Source organism: Zychaea mexicana, assembly GCF_025766255.1.
Source record: "Zychaea mexicana strain RSA 1403 chromosome Unknown BDB00scaffold_19, whole genome shotgun sequence".
Taxonomy (NCBI): Eukaryota; Fungi; Mucoromycota; class Mucoromycetes; order Mucorales; family Lichtheimiaceae; genus Zychaea; species Zychaea mexicana.
The window spans coordinates 248,927-268,322 of NW_026516682.1; the positions used below are offsets into that span (position 1 = coordinate 248,927).

Sequence of the window (19,396 nt, forward strand, 5' to 3'; positions counted from 1 at the left end):
GCAAAAGCTAAAGCGCAGCAAGACTGCGGCCAAAAGCGGTAATGATCCGATGGACACCAGTGCCTAAAAACCTCTCCAATGGACCCTTACACACCTGCGCCACTCGTTTGGAAACGTACACTGACGATGTTCGTAATAAAAAATAATGACAAGGGAAAAAGGGACCCTCTGTGTGTGTGTGTGTGTGTCACATTACCGCCGTTACAGAAAAAAAAAACCAGAAAGGGAGGGATTCTCTGATATTGATTGTTGTATTGGTTATAGGAAAAGGTTATACTACGTGTACATACAAATGGATGGATTATTTTTTATAGGTTTTTAAAAAACAGCAAGAGTGTAAAAGGGGAAGAACGGGTTTGAAAGCAGCCAGGGAGAAGTACTGTCGTCGTTTTTTTTACATGCCTTAAAGAATATTGCAACGCCACTTGGATCGCTTTATCAATGTTGCTCGGACAGCGGCATCAAACACATCCTCAACGTTTTCGTTTAATTTTGCAGAACACTCAATGTAATCCAATGCGCCAATTTCACGCGCCATGCTCAACCCCTGCAAAAAAGATCAAGGAAACACATTAGCACATACATTTACCCCAGATTTCCGCTCGCTTATTATTTACCCTTCCATAGGATACTGGCGTTTGTTGCTCTTTTCGCAACTGTTCCACTGTTGCTGGGTCTGTTCGCAAATCCTTTTTACAGCCAACCAACAAGTACGGTGTTCCAGAGGCAAAGTGATTTACTTCGGGTACCCACTAACATGGTTGGATATCATAACCCCCCAGTCAGTATTTTTCCTTTTGCTTTCACCAACCCCACCCTCCTCCATCCCCAACTGCCAACACAGCAAGTCAACCAACCAGCCAACCTTTTCCGGGATATTCTCCAACGTTTCCGGTTCTCCAATCGAAAAAGCGATTATGATAACGTCCGAGTCAGGATAAGCAAGTGTGCGCAGGCGATCAAACGTTTCCTGACCTGGGAGGAGGGGCAACACAATGAGTTTCTGTCCTGTATTCGATGTGTGCACATGATACGTTTACCTGCTGTATCCCATAGAGAAAGCTCGATTGGTTTGCCATCCACTTCGACTTCCTTGACTTCTGTGTCAAACACCGTTGGAAGATGCTAATATCGAAACAGGGGCATATATACACCAGCATGAGTTTTTCTTTTTCCCTTATTTACATGACGGTTTATCGTCGATGCGTGTGCTGTTTCACTGTAATACATACGTATTCCGGGAATTGGTCACGGGAATATACAATAAGCAAACTTGTTTTGCCTGCTTGAAACAAATCAGCATACACACACACACACACAAGTTTTCTCTTTGGTATTCCTTTCCAACAACTATTATTACCGCAAGCTCCGTCTCCAATGATAACGAGCTGTTTCTGGATTCGACTGTTGTGTTTTCGAGCCATCGTATGAGTTGTTCTCCGGCCAGGAAGAAGTGGGCGTTGAAGAAAGAAGAAAGAGAGTCAAAAGTGACGCAAAAAAAGAAAATACTCAAGAAGCAGGAAAGGAAAGAAGGAAGAAAAGAAAGTCGCAAGGTGCTCACTCTATTTTTTTATGTGGGTGCTGTGCGTGTTTGTGTAATGCACGAAAAGCCAAGACAGCAGCATAATCTACTATTACTATTACTACTACTACGTATACGCGCCATTTTTCTCTTGAGCATCCACACATATTTGTATTCTTTCTCCTCCCCCTTCTACCTGACCTTGTTTCCATATGTACAAGTTGCTCACTGATATGGCAGGGTACTTAGAGCAAGTTCGAACGAGCGCACTACCTTGTTAATAACACTCGTCATGCGGACCTTACTTTACTCTATTTTATTTTTCGGCTGCGCAAATGCGAGGCTCAGCAGCAGTGGCGATGGTTGCCTCATTTGGTATGATGTCAGCCCCTCTTCCCTCATATCCTCTCCTTTCAGTGAAAGTTTCAACAAGTACCAAGTATCTGGTTGTATCGGTGGATGATGTGCCTGTGTCATTAATGCCAAGGAATGATCGTGAATCTTTAATGTTTGTTTGATATGCATTCGTCGCTGTTGTTTGCAAAGGGTGATGAGGGTAAAGTGTTAAAGGAAAAGGAGGAGGAGGAGAAAAGAGGAGATAACTATTTTTATGCTTCGTTTTTGACCACTTCCTATGGAGCCAAACGATCCATTGTTGCGTTAGAGAATGAAATAGTCCTCCCCCATCTTGCCCTGTCACCACACTATGCTCTATACAACTTACCTGGAGCTCTTTGACTCGTGCAGGCTGTACCTTGCGCATCTGCGCGATCCTGCCTTGTACCTTCTCCAGCTGCTGCTTCAAGTGCCGCAGTTCTTCCTTTTTCGCTTCCAGTAGGAGCACAGGCTACCAATGACATATCATGACAGCATAACTGTAATCAGATCAAAGGAAATTTTTCCTCCTTGTCCCTTTTCCATTTCCCTAGTCTTGCTAAGCCCCCACTCGTCCCAAGAAACATGAGCCATCGAATTTACACAACTTACATCTTCAGTTTTTGGAAGTTCGATATCTTTCCATTCCGAGTCGGGCAACTCGTACCTGTTTGTAACATTGTGTGTTATAGACTAAGTATGTATATAATCCACAAAGTTATACAAACAGTCCCTTTCTTACATTTCCTTGTTCTTTATCACACGCTGTCGTAGCTCTTCGCGCGACAATTTGCCGCCCGTGTTGACAATACAGTTGTTCTTTCGTTTGATATCAGGACCTTGGATTTTTGAGTTGCGTTCACCAATCACTTTGGGATCAATATGCAGACTCGCAAACTCTATTCATTTATTATTTTTTTTTAGAAAAATTTAAAGTAACCGCACCTCTAGTTGTCATGTCAATTCATGTATACAATTACCCGCTGTACTTTGCTGTCCAAGTAATCGTTGCAACTGAAGATTCATTTGTGCGTTGGTTTTACCGGGTAAACAGCCACTGTCGATAATTTTTGCCCAATTACCAATGCCAAACTTCATGAGTGCTTTTCGTAGAATTTCGGATTCATCCTGACTCCAGCCTTTCAAATATTAGTTGTGGCATTAGTAGCTGTTGTTGTTGTCGTTGTCGTTGTTGTTTGCTCGTGGAATACGTTGCGGCACTATGCTTACCTGGTGACAAGGTACAATTCCACAAACTAGCAGAATCGTTGGATCGTAGCACGTTACGTGCACCGGCCGTCATACTTCTTGGCTTATTCTCGACATTATTTGCTGCCATTTTGTTGTTGCGTTTAGTTAATGTGGTGAACTTGACAGGAAAAGAGAAAAATGAAAATTAAAAAGAAAGAGAGGCGGACGCGTTCGCGTTTTGTTCCTCCCATTTTGTTCCGCTCACGCGACACAACGTGTCGTCTTCCTCTCTCTCTCTTTCACACATACAAGCTAACTGCTGGCATAATGGCTTTACGACGATTTCCACTCATGACACCAGTCGATGAAGAAGCAAAAGTTTTTCGAGGATTTCTGCCCGTTCACGTAATTTACTTTTACACGAGCTTTCATTTTCCTTTGTCTGCAAGTAACAACGAAATATCCTACCCCCCCTTTTTTTTTCTGTTTCAATCTAGAGTGTTGAGTACCTTATTCAAGTACACTTACCTGGAAACAGTGCTGGAGCCCAAGTATATGGTGGCGCTGAACTAAAGCACATGCTTCGAGAAATGGACGAACAGAAACTGATAAATCGGCTCAACCAGTGTGACGAAATCACGTTATTTCTTTCTGAACTCAAGGCTATGCTCGTAAGTAGACACACACAAAAAAAAAGCCAGTAAGATTATTCTTGTGCAATAAAAGGCTCACTTGACCACTTGAAAACACACAGGAAGAACATGAAACGTTCAAAAAGAGCAAAAACGGATTGAACTTTTCGGCAACCAAGCGATACAAAGAACTCATGGGCGAGCTAAAACAGATTGGTTTTGACAAAGTATCTCACATCAACGAGGCGATGGACCATATTACGTTCAAATTGCAAGATCAAAACGGCCGAGTACACAACGTAAAGACACATATTCCACCCGGTTATCCACTAACACCACTCAAATTGATATTGGACGGACCTAGTAGCAATGGCAGTAGCAGTAATAGCATGAACGAGGGCCGTGACAGCAATAAAGATACGACCTTGACAACGACGACAACCCACTCTACATTGCATGCTGCCATTCTATACTATTACGATTGGATCGAGACCTTTCGCGACTATTTCGTATGTGTGGACGAACTGGATCAGCATGTACGTGTGTTGGATCCAGATCAACCTACTGGCAAAGACGCCTGGCGACGCGTTGCCCTCAAGGGCCATTGCTCGCTTCATTTGGAACTCGATCCGAAATTTCCGCGCGCTGGACTAAAGGCAATGCGATTCTATGGAAGTGAAAAGAATATGAAAACGCTTCAGCAATTGTGGGAAAGCCAAGCCGAACAATGGTAATATATATAACTTTCAAAGATGAATGGACTCTTTGAGAACAATTTCAGTAACAGTATGTGCCTTACCGAAATCATGAATGCATTAGGAGCAGAGCTGATACACCTTATAAGAACCTGTCGCGCATATTTGGCGATCGTATGATGACGAAGGTTTCCAACTCACATCACCATCAGCAGGATACGTCGTTTGACGTGGAATGTGCCATTTGCTATGCATACAAGCTTGAACATCCTGACCTTGGACTGTTAACACCCGATGTGATCTGTATCAACGATCAATGCAACCGTGGATTTCATCCTACCTGTATCTCTGAGGTAAAAGGGACATCCCTAGTCCAATTAGATCGTACATTAACAGACCATCCAAACATGTTGCACTGACACAAGGGGGGGGGTTTCAGTGGTTACGATCTAATCCAACGACTACGCGAAGCTTCAACATTCTTTTCGGAAAATGTCCATACTGTAGCGAGGTATGTGTTTTATTTCTGTTGCTATATACACAAAAGGTAGAATGCATAGATACTAAATAGATGCGGTATATACACGTGATAATGATCATAGAAAATAACCACAAAAGAGATTCTATAAAGCACAAATTTCGTCGTATGCTGGTGGAGGAACGGCAGACGGAGGAGTGGCAGTAGATGTAGGAGTTCCCATCATCAACAAATGGCTTGTATTGGTATCAGGAACCGACAATAACGACGACGTTGATGCTGGTGACGAGCTGTATTCTTCATACGGCGGCAAAGTCTGCCAGTAACCTTGGAACGTTTCGTCAGATGAGGTTTTTGGTGAACAACACTGCGAATCCAACAAGTCGATATCGGCCTGAAACACCAGAGTCTTTGAGCATCTTCGCGTTTCCCTCGGCTGACACAGAACCGGGTAACTGACGACAAAGGACACAAGGATACTGTGATTGATATAGTAATCCGGACTTTCACGTTTGCAAGTACGGACGAGGTCGTCTTGCATCACGGCCGAAATGCGGTACAGTAATGTGCCTTGCCAGGGTTCTCGCAAAGCCATTGATTTTCCAGGTGTGAACATACACGATTTGCCATCGAGGACCGGTAAAAGCATGTGCGTGCTTTTGTGCGTCTCCCATTCACCGCTCTCCTTCTCCCGCACACAGCGCTGTTCGACAAGTTGTGTATAAACGTGCTCGAGACATAGACTGTCAAGATGCGGCGCGATCGACAACGTGATTGGTAATAGCTGGCCCATGATAGCAGCCCGTTGATCGATCGTGACACGGTATTGGCACCACCTGGTATGTTGCTTTTGAGAATCCACGGATGATTCGACGTTTTCGCCGTTTACCAAAACACTCAGCGTTGACGACGAAGGCGGGCGTATCAAGTGGATTGGCTTGGCCACTCGGTGCTTCATGACGGTAATCGACGAGCGACGGGAGTATTGGATTGACGATACAAGATTATAATCGACATTGATTTGGTCGCAGCGGATAGTACCGGCAAGTCCTGGTGGCAATTGCATCTCAAAAGCAAAGCGAGTGGTGCCTGGTTGTAGCAATAATGATCGTTGCTGGCTTGTTGATGTTGTTGTTGTTGTTGGATACAAAATAAGCTGGTGATGGGCAATGCGTCGTTGATGAACTTTGTAGTTGCTTTGTAATAGCTTAGCGTCGCCTTCGAATAGAACTGCAAGGGATTTGAGGGTATGAGGCCGAGAGACAGTGACACCTATGGAGCCACGAATAACAGCATCGCCCCGTCGACCATGAAGATGTACAACGGGTTCGAGTAGTTCGATATCCAGGGGTTTGGGATTGGACATAAGTTGTGAAAACATGGAATTTGTAGTAGAAAAAGAGAAAAGAGAAGAATTTACAAGGAACGTCATCTTAATTAAGAAGATCCCTTTGGGTTATATATGTTTCAACACACACAACGCAACACAAATTGGGGTTTTTGTTTATTTATTTTTCTTTTCGTGTGGAGTAAGAAGGCAAAGGGAAAAGGTACAAGTTTTTGGTGCGGGGTAGTGGGCGGGGCACGGTTTCAGAGTTTATAAATGAAGGAAACAATGCCAATCACAGCAGGTTGTTTTCTTCCAATATCTCTTTAAGCCGCCCGCTCCGATCAAACCGTCCAAGTTCAGTAGCCCCACCAATGCTTTGACCGTTGACAAACACATTGGGGAATGTGTCACGTCCTGTGTTTTCACCGAGCACCCGTTTAACTTCCACAGCATCCGCTAATTATAAAATATTATCCGTTTCGGGTTAATATCCTCTTTTGTTTTTTTTTCTCCACACAGGTATTGCGTCAGAATGTTTGAGTAAGAAGGAGAAGCGACGATCCCTACCTCTAAGATCCACTTCGACCACGTAGTATGGTACTTTTAAAGGATATTCATTCAAGATTGCTTTTGCTTTCCGAGAATATCTATAATGCAAATAAGTATTTTTTTTTCTTTATCTTTTTGATAGTTGGACGCAAGGGAAACGACCACTCACGGGCAGTAAGTCTTTGAAAACACAGTGAGCGGGTGTGCTCGGATAATGCTTTCGAGTTCAGCTTCCAGTGATTGTTGCTGAGGTATCGGCGGCAAGTCATTGTCCATAGCGGCGATAGCTGCTGCGTCTTGTTGATCCTGAGACGTCGACGACGACTTGTTGCCAAGTCTAAACGATGCGATTCTTGACACATTACCGAAATGGGCCAATAGCCCAACTGTGAGTAGCATAAGTATGCCAACACAGCAAAGCACGCGGCTACGAAGTGAAAAGCGGACGTTCCGTCCACGTTGAGCTGAGCCATAACGTTCTTTGGCTTCAATGTCTTGAATCGATTGTGGTAATGGGGTGCTCATTATTAAAGTATTATATGTATGCAATAATTAAGATTTATGTGAGTGTTTGTAGGGCTAGAACCACATTCAACCTATTAGCTTTTATGGAGTCTACTACTGCATTGGGACCCCCATTCTTATTTTATACCGGGGTTGGGATTTTGGTGCAACAACAAAAACGATCAGTGACACGTAAACTAATAATGCAGATTATACATGTGTATACCGATTGCAGCACATGGCAACAAGCTGTCTCTTTTTTTTTTCAAAGGAAAATCGGATGGGGTATGTTCTGATTGTTTTTGCGGTGAATAATATAATAGAAGGGAAGAAGAATGTATGTGTATAAAGCAGTAATAAGAACAGGAACTATCTAGAGGCGTAGTCTTCCGCAGATACAGGAATCAAGGCATTGGGAACAAGGCGACATTCTGGCCAAAGCTATGTTACGATAAATGTTTAGCATAATCTCACTTTTACTCATTACTTGCTGCAAAGATAGAAGTTCTTCACTATATCTTTTTACTTACTCTAGCAAACACACGTCCTCGAATTAATCCCATCGCAACAGGACCATAGTAACGCGAATCCGTCGAGTTACTCAGATTGTCACCCATCAACCAAACGTGTCCTTCCGGTACCTTTTTAAATCAACAAAGGATTATTAGCAAATCTACCATCACAAGTGTGCCTCTTTTTTTGTGTTGTTTCCTCACATCAATGTATCTCCGTTCTTCAGCAGTTGGATCGACGCACACATTGTCACCAGGCTGTATCAAAGACAGAATAAAAAGTAGCGATCAGTATATAGTTGGAAAAAAATGTAACGAAAGCAAACCTATGTATTGCTATCATAATTACCAAGCCAAGGATACGTTTTAACACTGCTCTACCAGGCGCGGCTGGTGATATGCAAACAACCACGTCACCCATGCGATATCCTCGGAAATGAGGCGTAATATGTTCAACAGCAACGATATCGCCCGTCATGTTGAAGTTTGGCAGCATGGATGGCCCCATGCACTACATTACAGTTTCATAATCATATTTTAATACAACATTCCCACTATATATAAAACGAGTACGCGTGTCCTGTTCTGTTGTTAGAATGACTTACAAAAGTGGCTTCAGCTATATACTGGTTGAACACATGGGCAAAGCACATGAATTGGACGGCATAGGCAGCGCCTCGTAATATCTTTCCCCCATTCCGCCGGAAATATTGGAAGGGTGCCATCAGGCAGACCACATGGAAATTATAAGAACGAATTAAAGGTAAAGGAAAAAAAAGGGGGAGCCGTTCTGTTCCGCCCCCTCTTTTGCAACGGTTACGTGAAGTAAGTGGCAGCTGAGAATAATAATAACACGATTCGTTACGTCTCTCTCTTCGTTCTATGGTTTTCCAAGCCACTCAAATTCGGAAATCGCAGGCCTCTCTATATTCGCTCGTCTCCGTCTCTCTCTCTTCTATCCTCACTTTCTCATTCTTTTTTTTTTAAAAAATTAAAAGAAAATCGTTAATGTCAAGCATGGAGTATTTCTTTAAAGATCAAGATCGTAAGCGTAAAGCAGATGATCTTGAAGATAGTGAGGACGCCGAAAATCAGTCAAAGAAACAGCAATTGGACGAACAACAAGCGTCTACTCACGATGACAACCAACAGCAACAAGAAGAAGCGGACGAACAAGTCATTGCTCAGACAGAACAGGTGGATGTCTCTCACGATACTGATACTGCAAAGGAGTCAACAGAACAGGCAGTAGCAGAACCATCTTTGAATGCCAAGACTGAAGAAACGGCTGAAGGAACTGAATCACAACAACAACAACAACAGTCCACTGAAGTAACAAAGGAAAATCAAGCTTCTGATAATCAGGCCCCTGCTGAATCAAAGCGTACTGTGGGATCTACAGTTCCTTTCAACCGATTAATTGTTCTCAATGTGTCTGCTACCTGTGATGAGAATGCTGCGAATCCGTCAGCAGTTCAAGTGACCAAGGTACTTTATAAATCATTTTTCTTTATCTTGGATTAAAAGGATCAATAACTAATATCTACTTTTCTTGGAACTCAGGAGAATTCTGAAGTTATTGGTAAGCCTTTCTTTGTGAGACAAGTATTGGTGTTGCAAGCTAACGCTGTTTATCTCTTTTCACAGAACTTGCTTTTGCCGTGATCGATGCAGCAACGATGCAAGTCGTTCATACCGAGCAAATCTATGTCAAGCCTGAGCAAACGCCGTTGACAGAATACTGCACGCAAATCACCGGTATCACTGCGGAAACGTTGGGTTCGGCCGGTAACTTGCAGAACGCCATTTCAAAGCTGGACGAATACATCCAACAAGAAATCGAGTCCAAGCAACTGTCGTTCTGTTTTGTCACGCATGGCGGTTGGACGCTCCGGATACAATTACCACGCGAGGCACGTGACAAGGGTATCGAGCTTCCATCCTATCTTTCGTTCTGTCGCATGTTTGACTTGAAGCAAGAGATTCAACGCTGGCAAGTCCACCATCGCGAAGTCAGTCTTCGGTCCATGGCGTTGAAAGAACTGTGCGAAACTTTCCATGTTGATCGTGTTACGGATAAGTCGGCCGGACTCAATACGTGCTTGACCACGGTCAATGTTATCCGATATCTCACTGATTTCGGCCATCCTGACGTGTTTGTCCACGCCATTGACACCAACGCCGATTTGCAGCAATTCAAAAAGGAAGAGTCCAAGGTTGTTCATTTGGCGGGTCTGCCCTTTGAGGTGACGCAGGGTGAATTGGAGGCCTGGTTCTCATCCAACGGTTTGCGACCCACAGCAACTTACATGATCCAGACAACCGACTTTTCAAAGCCCAACTTGTCCGGCTTTGTTGTTTTCCATGCACACAACGATGCCATGCGTGCATTGTCCTTGAACGGTCGATGCTTGGGCGATCGTGCTGTCGAAGTATCGCCCAGTAGTGAGCGCGTCATTGAAGCAGCAGGTAGCATGCTCGTGCCGTTCCCAGCACATGCCAAGGCCCGTACGCTTCGTCCGGGCGACTGGAATTGCCCCAACTGCAGCTTCCACAACTTTGCCTCGCGACGCAACTGCTTCAAGTGCAACACAGAGAACCCTCAAGCTCCTCCTGTGGCCGCGGCACCGCAGCAACATGGTCAAGGAATGCCACCACCACCACCAGTCGGCAACACACCGCCAAACTTCACCCCGGGCGATTGGATGTGTCCCAACTATCAATGCAACTTCCACAACTACGCGTCGCGTGTCCAATGCTTAAAGTGCGGTACATATCGTCCACAGGCAGGCTCTGGCCCACATCCTCCCCCACCTCCATCGGGCGGATATCAACGACCACCCATCACTTTTCGACCAGGCGATTGGTATTGTCCCAACCCAGCATGTGGATTCCAAAATTTTGCTTCACGGACAGCATGCTTCCGGTGCCACACGCCCAACCCCAACCCTACACAGCGACCCCCTTATAACCCTGCTCAACCTGGCTATGGCTATGATTCCAACTATGGATATGGCCAGGGAGGATACCAACAACAACAACATCAACAGCAGCCACCCGCCCCTTCAAACAGCTATGGCTATGGTCCTCCTAGTGGAAATAATGCTCCTTTCAGACCAGGCGATTGGTATTGGTAAGCGTATTTTGCTATATCAAAAAGTAAAGAAAAAAGAACCTGCATCACTGACTCGAGAGTATCGAATCATTAGTCCTTCATGCAACTCGCATAATTTTGCATCCAGATTCCAGTGCTTGAAGTGCAGCACAGCGAAGCCAGTAGGCGATCAGGGCGCCCCTCCTGCTGCTGGCGGCTATATGCCTCCGAATCCAGGAATGAAGCGTAAGTGCATCGTTTTCTGCCTAAAAATATAATATTTGACATACCCCATTGTTGTGAACCCACGGAGATACTCAATGATTATTTAGCTGGCGATTGGGTGTGTGCGAATGACTCTTGTGGATTTCATAGTAAGTATCACCAACCAGTGATGAGCAAGAAGGAGCCTTAAAAGGGGTGGGGCATTTGTTGCTAACACCAGATTCCATTGTTCTTCTTTTAGACTTTGCAAAACGGACACACTGTGCTAAATGTAACATGGGCAATCCAGGTGGCCGAGGCCCTCCAAGCGGGTATTAAGTGGGGTTGGAGATATGGAAATGAAGAAAGAAGATAAAGTGGGGAAGATTTGTGGAAGATGGCGGCGGCGGCGGCGGCGGCGGAAGAAGAAGAAGAAGAACGGCGGATGATTGTTTTGTTTTTTTATATTGGAAGAAGGAGTGAAGGAAAAAGGAACGGTCGAGGTGATTATATAACTTTTCTCTTTCTCTCGACTACTTTTTTGACAAGCGTATATCGTCGGTGGTATGTTTTGCTTTGCGTGTGGCGGCCCAACGAAAGTAAAAGGAGCATTACCAGCTACCGCCACCAGCACCTATCAACTTACCACCCAAAAAAAAAAAAGCAAAAACGATATCATACTTGCCTATCCACTACCTATTAACGCGTCTCGAGCAATGGTTGTATTGACTTTTTCTTTCTCCCCTTGCATATTTAGAGTGAGCGTGCGGTGCTGTGCAGTGCGGTGCGTGCAAAAAGATGAGGTGCGGGGAGTAGTATGGATGTGTAATGGATTAGGGAAAAGGATCCACTAGTTACAACGTATTAGCTCAGCTCTCTATGCTATTTCTCATTTTACACGCCATTCACTTACACACACACACACACTAATCTCATGTTACTCTTCTGCTGTTTACTTTTGTTTTCTTTAACCCATCTTTCCTACCTTTCTTTCCCTCTTTCCCCTCTTTTCTACATTCTCAGAAACCAAAAAATAAATGGATTGGCATGTACAAGCAAAGTAATAAAGTCGCTTTTTCTTTCAAGTTAAAAAGCAAAGAAAACATAAAGCCATTGAGTTACTGCTATTCCGCCTATTTCTTCGTTCTTTGTTTCTTCCTAAGTCTGCCAGACGACGACGACGATGATGGTCTTGGGCGTCTTTTTATCTTGGACTCGGAGATCAACCTGTCTTGACCCAAATCCTCCCCGGAAGACTCTTCATCAGACACGGCCATGCCGAAATCAGGATCTTCCCCGAAAATCTCGCCTTCACGATCCTCAGCAGGTGCATCCAGCTTCTTCTTGATAGGTTCTCCTGCAACTTGGAATAGTATCGGATGGTTCTGACTGTTGTACGTTCGTGTAAATGCCGTCTTTTGTGCTGTAGAGAGCGCGGCCATGGGTTTCTTCGATGTGATTATCAATTCGTTCAGTGCATCGAGATTGTCACGTTGCATATAGTATTCGTCCATGATAGCAATAACTTCATCTACATTGCTCTGTTCATACATAGGACGATGTTAATTTCTTTGCCCGGGGGGGGGATGGGTACTCACGATAAAAGAAAATGAATGTAGGATATCGAAATTTACCTCTTTCAAGTCATCAAACATACGGTCGACAAATGTGGGCACATAATTTTGTCGCACTTCGTATCGATTTGCGGATGATCGAAGCCGCATGCGATACCGGATATCGTTCAACATTTTCATGTGCTTGTTTGCTTTGCTGTTTTGACCGAGCCACTGAGGGAATTGTGGACGGCCTTGGATTCTGCCCGCAATGTAGTGTGTGGGTCGAACACAGGAGAAGATAGAGTGCACAGGCATGAGCGACCATTGTTGGAGCGTGCTATATGTTATTGATTGAGTTATTGAGGGTTCTCTTTGACTGTGTATTGCTCCTTTTTTTTACATTTACTGGTGTATTTACCCATGGATCTGTCTATCGACAAGATCACCGTCCGCAAACGCTTCTGCTGCTTTTGCCATAAGACGCATCTCATTACGTGCTCTTTCATTGGGATCACCTGATGGAGCTTCTGCCTTGGCAGGCGTTACACGAAGATAATTTTCCTATCAAAAGAAAGGGTTAATCTCTCTCTCTCTCTCTCTTTTCTTATTCTTGGCTAGTTAGCTATTCAAAGAGGAAGAAAAGACAATACCCAAATCATGAGAGGAGCCAAACTGAAATCGTGAAAGTAATAATCGTATTTTTCACTGAGTGATTTTCCGGCAGATGAACTGCTGGATAATAACGTGAGAGCAATGTCAAAGACGTTCAATTGCTCGTATTTTTCGTTTGCTTGACCACTGGATAGAGACGTGTAATCGCTTTTTAGTTTCTTGAAGGTTCTACAACATGTATTCACAAGAAAACTTACAGTGCCTTTGCTTGATCATAACTGAGCGAGTCTTGAGCCAACTTGAAAGTGGACAGGATGTTGATCATTTGTCGCATATCGTTGTGTGTAGCTTCAACCAATTGATCGATTGCGTTGGCTTGCACCTTAAGGCCCTCTCTATAGATATATAACGTTAGTACCCCCTCATCATTTCGACCTAAAATGACCGTTCTCTTTTCAAGAACACTAACCGATGGGCAATAGTCATCAAGCGTGATCGTATTTGGGCTGCCGGTGTTCTAATAATGATAGGAAAATCCGCATATAGCAGTTATTAGTATCCATCACCATACGTATAGTTCGCTCACTCTTACCGTCTGAACCGGGCATCGTAGCACACGTTCAGCAAGGGCTTGACTTTGTCTGATCGAACGTCGTTACAGATACAAATCACAGGGATCTTTTGCTTTTCGTTAGCTCATCGCTGTAACAAAATAGATGTTTATGTAGAATGCCCCATATATTTGCAGAGTTATTCTCACCTTTGTCTTTCGAATAAGTGAAGCAAGTTCAGCTGATCCACCGCGATCACCGCCAGTCATGCCATCCACTTCATCCATGATAAGGACAACTTTTCGACCACCAATCAAGCTATCCTGTTTTATATAAAAGTTCTCTTGGTCAGTTTTTGTTAAAACATATTTTTAAGCAAGTACTTTTTTGTTAAGACTTGCCTTCTTTTCTTTCAGCTTTTTCTTGTCTCCTTGGTAGAACTCGGTCATACTTCGATTGTCCATCATTTCAGAGATGTTTTCCTATATAATTTTTATAGAAAATTTACTTATCAAATTTATTGAAACGGAAGAAAGCATTCTCATCAAGGAGAGAGAAGAGGAAAAATACGAACCTGCAATATCTTTTTGCTGCGCCCATCACTGGCATTTAATTCAAGAGGCTCAAATCCATGAGTTCTGGCGATAACAAGGGCACTCGACGTTTTACCTATGGGATCAATGATGGTTAGGAAGATGGCAAAGATGATACAAGTGAAGAATGGAAATACGTACCGATGCCCGGAGGACCACTCAGAAGAACAGACCGCTTTGTCTCGATATCGTCGTTTTGACTTGATCCCTTCTTGAAATTCTGCTTCAAACTCGATTCCCTGTTTGAAATTGATTCGTACATCCAAGTAAGCCGGACAAGCAAGTAGATTTCTTTGCAGAAAAATATAATATCGTACCAGTTCTCGAGCCATGCAGAGACCTTTCTGATCGTTTCCTTGTTACCCACAATGTCCTTTAGGGTTTGGGGACGATACCTGTCAACCCACAGACTGTCTTCAATGCTACCAGGAGCAGTACTACATGCAGCCATGACTGTCAGCATCCCATCCATAACGCAGTTGAAACTTTCTGCAAAAGTCAGCTTACTTTAAGGCAGCAGGCGCGGGTTCATCTTTTGCTTTAGCTTTGGCTTTACCCTTTGCTTTTGACTGCCCACTTTCTTTCATCTTCTCTTCTGCGTTGGGTTGTTCTGCAGCTGCTGAATCGAAGAGAGCATAGAATCCATCCTCATCGATAATCTTTGTTCCAAGCTTCTCTGCTTTGGCAGTTTTTGTTTGGCCGGCATCACGTCCTCTCAACAGATGTGTGGTTTTACCACTCACTGAACCAGTCAGTCGACTTTATAAAAAAAGGGTGGTAGATCGTTAGCATTTTCTTTTTTGCTGAGATAAAGAAAAAAGACATCCCCCACTGATCCTCTTCATACCCTCCATAACGCATAATCAAATCTTTGATCTGTTCTTTGGTCAAGGTGTCAAATTCACCCGACTGCACAAATGTCAGTCCTTCAAAGCAATTCTCTTTACCGACGGGTAATGGACGTGATCCAAGCGCTTTGGGACCTTCACGATTCAACATTGCATGGTAATTTCTAAGCATTTAAAACAGCGTTAAGTAATCAAACCAAAGAAGTGTAAAAAATCATAAACCGAAAAAGAAACGATGAACATACTGGCCTTTACTGGCGCCACTGCCGCTGGCGGCTGCAGCAGTAGTCTTCTTTTCTGATGCTGTTGATGTCTTCGTATCCGTCTTGGCTGCTTTTTTTCTCTTGGGGACACTTTTCTTTTTGGGTTCGACGAATTCATCGTCGTCAAAGTCTTCGATAGGATCGAATGCTTCATCACCATCATCGTCGTCTTCGTCGTCGCTTCTTTCTCTTCGCTTTCCAGTCACTTTCCGTGTCTTGTTTCTAATAAAGAAACGATACATGGGAAAAGATCAAACATTTTTATATATTTAAACTTTTCTCATCATTTGTATTCATGGATATTTCTATGCTTACCCTGCTGTTGCAGAAGCTGTTGTCTTTGTTGTTCTTATCGAAGCGTTTTTACGAGGGCCGCCTTGCGCAGCAGCTGGCTTTTTTTCATTGGTTTTTCTGTTGTCGTAAAAGGATACAAAACCAGTTGAATCAATACGAATGAAATCGATGCAATGCTGTTGTTTGGTGAAAAATAGTAATGACTTTACGTTGGAGCAGGTGTTGATTTTGTTTCCTTTGGTTTTGACGCTGAATTTTATTGTTGCATAAGTAAGTGTTGAACTTTCTCTTCAGCGCCTCTTTTGGGCGGGGGCTACAGTCATTCGAGTACTTTACCTGCTTCCGCTTTCTGTCAAGTCCAATTTTATCGTAAGCGAATCGCATAAAGGAAAAAGTCGATCTAATTGAGGGGTTTACCTGTTTTTCAGCGGCTCTTGCAAAGAAACTTTTAATGTCGCCCATTGTACGCGTCGATCGTTCAAATAAGAAAGAAGCGCCGAATTTTTTTACTTTTGCTTGATTTTCGTTTATTGCAGCTGAGTTCAGTTACTCCCTACGCAACAAGACATGGGAGAAAGGAACCCCCCCTCATATTGTTACATAAAGACATGTAAAATTAAGAGAAAGTCGAATCACAAAGACGCGGCAAGTGAGTATGATGGGCAATACAAAGAGCTCAAAAGTAACGTATCATAGAGTCTTTGCTGTTTTAAATTTTCTGTGAAGCAGCCGTTAAAATCAATGTGTCGTGAATAAATGATTTTAGGCTGTTGTGATCCGCCAGAAGCAAGATTTTCAAAAAGCCTTGAAACACATCTAGTGCTGCCATGGTATCCACCAGTATCGTAGCAACATCACATCAAATAATAAGCTCTTTATATCAGAGTGATCTCCTTGGCGACACGGAAAATCCAACATAAGAACATATTGCACCGATAATGCGTAGCAAAGGCGACGCTTACATGCGCAGTGCTGCATTTCACTGTGACTAATATCACAAGAACTTGTTGTCTGTGGCTTCGAGGAATTAGTGATGATGATAGCAGTACTAAGCGACTTGATCTCGATTGTCCCAAATTAAAAGTAGCAATGGTGTAGACGGGCATATCCTCTAGTTCAGTATTTTCTGGGGCTGTCTTTGATTTAGCCTTGGCAAAGGGTGGATCACACATGTTTGTTTGCTTATATGACCGGAAAATTCATCCATTCTTCCACCTTCTTTAGCATACTTGGCCGTCTCTTGATAACGAAGATCGTAAGAGCTGAAAAACTTCCTTCTGCTCGTATAATTGTCAGCCGTTTCTCTTTTTCTCTTAAACTTTCATTTACTTTCGTCGAAGCACCAGAACCTTTCACTACTCCATGGGCGTTTTTAGCGAGTTCACCTCACTCAACTTTTCACTCTATGCGCAATGGTGAGTCGATTGCTCCCTCCGCTTTCTTCCTTTACTCGCTCTAAAGCAAAGTTTTGCGCACTGTCATATGTAATGGACACTCATAAACACCGGTTCTAATTTGACATATTCTATTTTGATTATAAAGGCTCGGTATAATATCTATATGTCGTACGTAGCTTGAGCAGAAAAAGGGCAAAGTAGTAATAGTGCGAGACATGGATATCTCGGATGTGGTCTTTTAATATCAACTATTCTATAGTTCTGATCGCGCTGGGTATTGTGGGCTTCATATCACATATCGTCTTTAGCATTGTTGGATGGTAAAATTAGACAGCAGTCGAGAGCGAAAGAAAAACTCGAGCAATGGTTAATAGCAAATGTTATATACAGGGTAATCGCACTCATCCTCATATTCGTTGAAATTCCACTATGTCTAAAGGTAACAAAGAACGATAAAACAGATATACAAAGTAATTGAACCACTGATCATCGATAACTTCTTTTGTTGTCCTTTCCTTCACATTGTTGATTCATCAGTGCTGTCCAACCAGTCCAAAGTTGTATGTATCTAATACTACTATTCTCACGATACTTGAGTGCATGTTTTGACCTTGTTGATAACATTGTATTGTAGCGATAACTTTATCGGTTATTTCGAAAACTGCTGGTTCCGTGCCACCATGTACCTCATGTAAGTCTAAAAGAATAAGAGCTAAACTACTGAAAAATGAACAAGAATGTCCCGCAGGAAATGTTCGAATATTTTGGGGGTGAGGGGAGGGGAAATACTTGGTTACCCCAATGTATCACACTCATCTACCACACTATCATACAGTTTCGCAGTGGTCATGTTCCTATCAAACATCTTGAATACTGGTCCGCTGATTGCCGCAGCTGTCACGTTGTTGCTCGCTGCAATTAGCTATGGTAAGCTCGTAAGATTTTTAAAGTCATTGGGCAACAGCGTACTGACTTTTATACTTTTGTAATTGTCCTAGGTATTGCTGCTATGAAGGGTCAATCATTTGCCAGCTCCAGGTAATATAAAGAAGATGAGTTTTCAAAGTATTTTGAGTGTTGTCAAGATATACTCACATATCCTTCAATCGCATCGATGCGTATGTCTAGATTGTTGGGAGGCACTGGCGTTGACAATGTTGTGTAAATAATTTTTTTTAATAAATAGATACATATAGCTTCAAACTCTTTGACCAATTTGTTGTTACAGTGCTTTGTGTTAGATGAAAAAGGTGGATGTGGGAGAAGGCATTTACGGCATTTGTATGTCTAAAACGCACCACGCGCCTTTTCAAAAGCCGGTTATGCGGCGCTTGAATTTCTCTTATGTATAGCGTGCCCTGGACCCAAGTGTTTCTCTTCTCTTTTTTTTTTTCATCAGAATCAACAATGGAGAAATTCAAGGAGGTAAAGAGGATTTCTTTCCGTTTATTTGGCTAACATAAAAAGGAAGAAACTGAACAAAGTGGTTACAATATATAATTTAGAAACTTGCCTCGCTTCGTTCCGAAATCGACACTGCCAACGCTCGTGCTGAAGAAGCTCAAAAGAAGGTCGACGAACTGGAATCTGAGCACAACCAAAAGGACGACAACCTCAATGAACTTCAAAACCGTTCCAAGTTGTTGGAAGAACAGCTTGAGAAGGCCGAGGCTGATTTGAAGGAAGCTACTTCCAAGTAAGCATATAATATTTCTTACTTTGTGTGTGTGTGTGTGTGTGTGTGTGTATTGCGTGTACCCATCCCCCAGGTAGTATTGGGTAGCAAGAGAGGAAGTTCTGTAAGACGAGTGGACTTGGCAATCGGACGACTTACACATGAAAAAAAATCTCTCTCTATAACAGCTTCCGTGAGGCTGACTTGCGTGCTGAACAGCTGGGAAAGAAGGCTGTCAAGCTTGATCAAGAAGCAAAGGAGTGGGATAAGAAGAACGCAGATTTGGAAGCTAAGCACAAGGGTGTCAAGGACGAGCTGGACGAGATGGAGCGTCAACTCGAAGGCGTATAAACAAGTAATAACAACGATGGATATCCCTCCTACCATCCAACACCCGCACATCTTCTTTAACTCTGACTTTCCCTCTCTGTGTCTCTTTCAACGGCATTCGCTTCGTCATTGTAATATCGCCTTTTTCTTGTATATCAACAAACTGACATAACACATATCTGTTTACTTGT

The 19,396-nt window shown here is 43.2% G+C and overlaps 9 protein-coding genes across 9 annotated transcripts; 3 read left to right on the forward strand and 6 right to left on the reverse strand.

Moving 5' to 3' along the window:
- Positions 1 to 403: 403 nt before the first annotated feature.
- BDB00DRAFT_882341 (Sec3p Rho1p complex) lies at positions 404 to 1,424 on the reverse strand (the record flags this gene model as incomplete). The annotated part of the gene is made up of 6 exons (XM_053128146.1): positions 404 to 547; positions 618 to 752; positions 866 to 975; positions 1,041 to 1,125; positions 1,233 to 1,282; positions 1,361 to 1,424. 6 exons carry the CDS (start codon positions 1,422 to 1,424, stop codon positions 404 to 406), a joined length of 588 nt encoding a protein of 195 aa, XP_052981917.1.
- A 154-nt stretch (positions 1,425 to 1,578) lies between these two features.
- BDB00DRAFT_812863 (uncharacterized protein) lies at positions 1,579 to 3,289 on the reverse strand. The gene is made up of 5 exons (XM_053122723.1): positions 3,128 to 3,289; positions 2,878 to 3,036; positions 2,640 to 2,796; positions 2,510 to 2,564; positions 1,579 to 2,369 (listed from the first exon to the last, which is right to left on the reverse strand). Exons 1-5 carry the CDS (start codon positions 3,234 to 3,236, stop codon positions 1,839 to 1,841), a joined length of 1,011 nt encoding a protein of 336 aa, XP_052981918.1. The 5' UTR covers positions 3,237 to 3,289; the 3' UTR covers positions 1,579 to 1,838.
- On the forward strand, positions 3,057 to 5,244 carry BDB00DRAFT_208648 (WD-repeat region-domain-containing protein). The gene is made up of 6 exons (XM_053116466.1): positions 3,057 to 3,493; positions 3,586 to 3,759; positions 3,843 to 4,450; positions 4,540 to 4,768; positions 4,855 to 4,926; positions 5,018 to 5,244. The coding sequence occupies exons 1-6, from the start codon at positions 3,287 to 3,289 to the stop codon at positions 5,042 to 5,044; spliced, it is 1,317 nt and encodes a 438-aa protein (XP_052981919.1). The 5' UTR covers positions 3,057 to 3,286; the 3' UTR covers positions 5,045 to 5,244.
- BDB00DRAFT_786179 (uncharacterized protein) lies at positions 5,039 to 6,259 on the reverse strand (the record flags this gene model as incomplete). The annotated part of the gene is made up of 1 exon (XM_053120586.1): positions 5,039 to 6,259. The coding sequence occupies one exon, from the start codon at positions 6,257 to 6,259 to the stop codon at positions 5,039 to 5,041; it is 1,221 nt and encodes a 406-aa protein (XP_052981920.1).
- Positions 6,260 to 6,533: 274 nt separating this feature from the next.
- Positions 6,534 to 6,976, reverse strand: BDB00DRAFT_729889 (thioredoxin-like protein; the record flags this gene model as incomplete). Its single annotated transcript, XM_053118294.1, has 3 exons — positions 6,534 to 6,679; positions 6,791 to 6,870; positions 6,942 to 6,976. Coding segments are annotated over 3 exons (261 nt in total), but the record flags the coding sequence as incomplete, so codon positions are not given.
- An 812-nt stretch (positions 6,977 to 7,788) lies between these two features.
- On the reverse strand, positions 7,789 to 8,513 carry BDB00DRAFT_759759 (peptidase S24/S26A/S26B/S26C; the record flags this gene model as incomplete). The annotated part of the gene is made up of 4 exons (XM_053119157.1): positions 7,789 to 7,917; positions 7,993 to 8,046; positions 8,138 to 8,299; positions 8,394 to 8,513. The coding sequence occupies 4 exons, from the start codon at positions 8,511 to 8,513 to the stop codon at positions 7,789 to 7,791; spliced, it is 465 nt and encodes a 154-aa protein (XP_052981922.1).
- Positions 8,514 to 8,805: 292 nt separating this feature from the next.
- BDB00DRAFT_759802 (uncharacterized protein) lies at positions 8,806 to 10,925 on the forward strand (the record flags this gene model as incomplete). Its single annotated transcript, XM_053119161.1, has 3 exons — positions 8,806 to 9,276; positions 9,352 to 9,370; positions 9,436 to 10,925. The coding sequence occupies 3 exons, from the start codon at positions 8,806 to 8,808 to the stop codon at positions 10,923 to 10,925; spliced, it is 1,980 nt and encodes a 659-aa protein (XP_052981923.1).
- Positions 10,926 to 12,219: 1,294 nt separating this feature from the next.
- BDB00DRAFT_759840 (replication factor RFC1 C terminal domain-containing protein) lies at positions 12,220 to 15,418 on the reverse strand (the record flags this gene model as incomplete). The annotated part of the gene is made up of 13 exons (XM_053119163.1): positions 12,220 to 12,627; positions 12,721 to 12,979; positions 13,061 to 13,203; positions 13,293 to 13,440; positions 13,512 to 13,649; positions 13,724 to 13,771; positions 13,847 to 13,932; positions 14,015 to 14,103; positions 14,376 to 14,474; positions 14,540 to 14,628; positions 14,716 to 14,812; positions 14,955 to 15,157; positions 15,246 to 15,418. 13 exons carry the CDS (start codon positions 15,416 to 15,418, stop codon positions 12,220 to 12,222), a joined length of 1,980 nt encoding a protein of 659 aa, XP_052981924.1.
- A 1,747-nt stretch (positions 15,419 to 17,165) lies between these two features.
- BDB00DRAFT_759738 (uncharacterized protein) lies at positions 17,166 to 19,226 on the forward strand (the record flags this gene model as incomplete). The annotated part of the gene is made up of 10 exons (XM_053119154.1): positions 17,166 to 17,218; positions 17,346 to 17,368; positions 17,460 to 17,520; positions 17,591 to 17,639; positions 17,738 to 17,760; positions 18,036 to 18,127; positions 18,199 to 18,238; positions 18,329 to 18,359; positions 18,706 to 18,896; positions 19,064 to 19,226. The coding sequence occupies 10 exons, from the start codon at positions 17,166 to 17,168 to the stop codon at positions 19,224 to 19,226; spliced, it is 726 nt and encodes a 241-aa protein (XP_052981925.1).
- Positions 19,227 to 19,396: the final 170 nt, after the last annotated feature.